General features: G+C 50.9%; 1 protein-coding gene across 1 annotated transcript in view; it reads right to left on the bottom strand.

Annotated features, from left to right (window-relative positions):
• Positions 1-253, bottom strand: part of PLOD3 (procollagen-lysine,2-oxoglutarate 5-dioxygenase 3) — a 9,367-nt gene extending 9,114 nt beyond the window's left edge. Inside the window, exon 1 of the mRNA XM_013005437.1 lies at positions 188-253. Coding sequence (XP_012860891.1) covers positions 188-253 — 66 coding nt within the window. The remainder of the gene's footprint in view (positions 1-187) is intronic.
• Positions 254-907: the final 654 nt, after the last annotated feature.

Here is a 907-nt window from a genome sequence, read left to right as displayed (position 1 = left end):
CAGTAGCAACCAAAAAATCTCTCTGTGGGTATATACGCATGCATGGAGGGCTGGATGTGGGCATATATGGCTCAAGTACATATATATGCAGCATTGTATACATGTGTATACATTTATACATTGTTGCTGTATAAATAATACATTTCTAAAAAATGCATTTATATACTGTTGCTGTATAAATACTTACCATTTTGAAACGGTAAGTGCCATGGCAGTCAATAGGTTCTTTTTCTTGTGTGCCTGCTAGTGACATTGTTTGCCTCTGTCAATCTGCGTGCACGTCAACCCATTTTCCGTCACCCCTTTAGTTACTGTCTTCTCTCTCTCTGAGCCCTGGTGGCACTGTGGGTGAACATTTGGTGTCGGTTCATACCCTCCCGGCTGTCTGCTCCCATATACATTTACGTCTGGGAATGAATCAAGGGGAAAAAGAGCGGGGTGGGCGGCTTACCATTTGGTAAGCCCACTGGGCAGTCCCACTCGGTGCTTTATGGTCGCTATGGGTCAGGACGGCCTCGATGGCAGTGAGCCTGGGTTACAGATTTTACCCGGTCATGCCAGTTCCTGCAAGTGAGCACCCCCGAGCTCTGTCTCTGCGTGTGATGGGCGCATTGTGCACAGCATCGTGCCCTCCCGATTCGTTCTCCTTGCGGGGTGCTCTTGGAGCTCCTTCACCGTTTCTGTCTCGCTGAGTCCCACGGTCCATATGTGCGCACGTGGACGGGCCTGGGGCGGTTTGTTTCCCTCTGCTGTTGTAAGTAGTTCCCTGAAGAGACGCAGGTGCGCACGCACACTTCTCGCTGTGTCACGTGTTGAATTCTGGCCTGAACATCTAGGTCCGTTTTCGCTGAGTGGGGGTGCCGGGTGGGGGGAGGTGAGGTGTCGTGCTCTGCAGTGGGAATCTCAT

The sequence above is a fragment of the Echinops telfairi genome, unplaced genomic scaffold, assembly GCF_000313985.2.
Source record: "Echinops telfairi isolate 266 unplaced genomic scaffold, ASM31398v2 ScPeMD7_5;HRSCAF=22, whole genome shotgun sequence".
NCBI classification, from domain to species: domain Eukaryota; kingdom Metazoa; phylum Chordata; class Mammalia; order Afrosoricida; family Tenrecidae; genus Echinops; species Echinops telfairi.
This window is presented reverse-complemented; position numbering and strand designations above follow the sequence as displayed.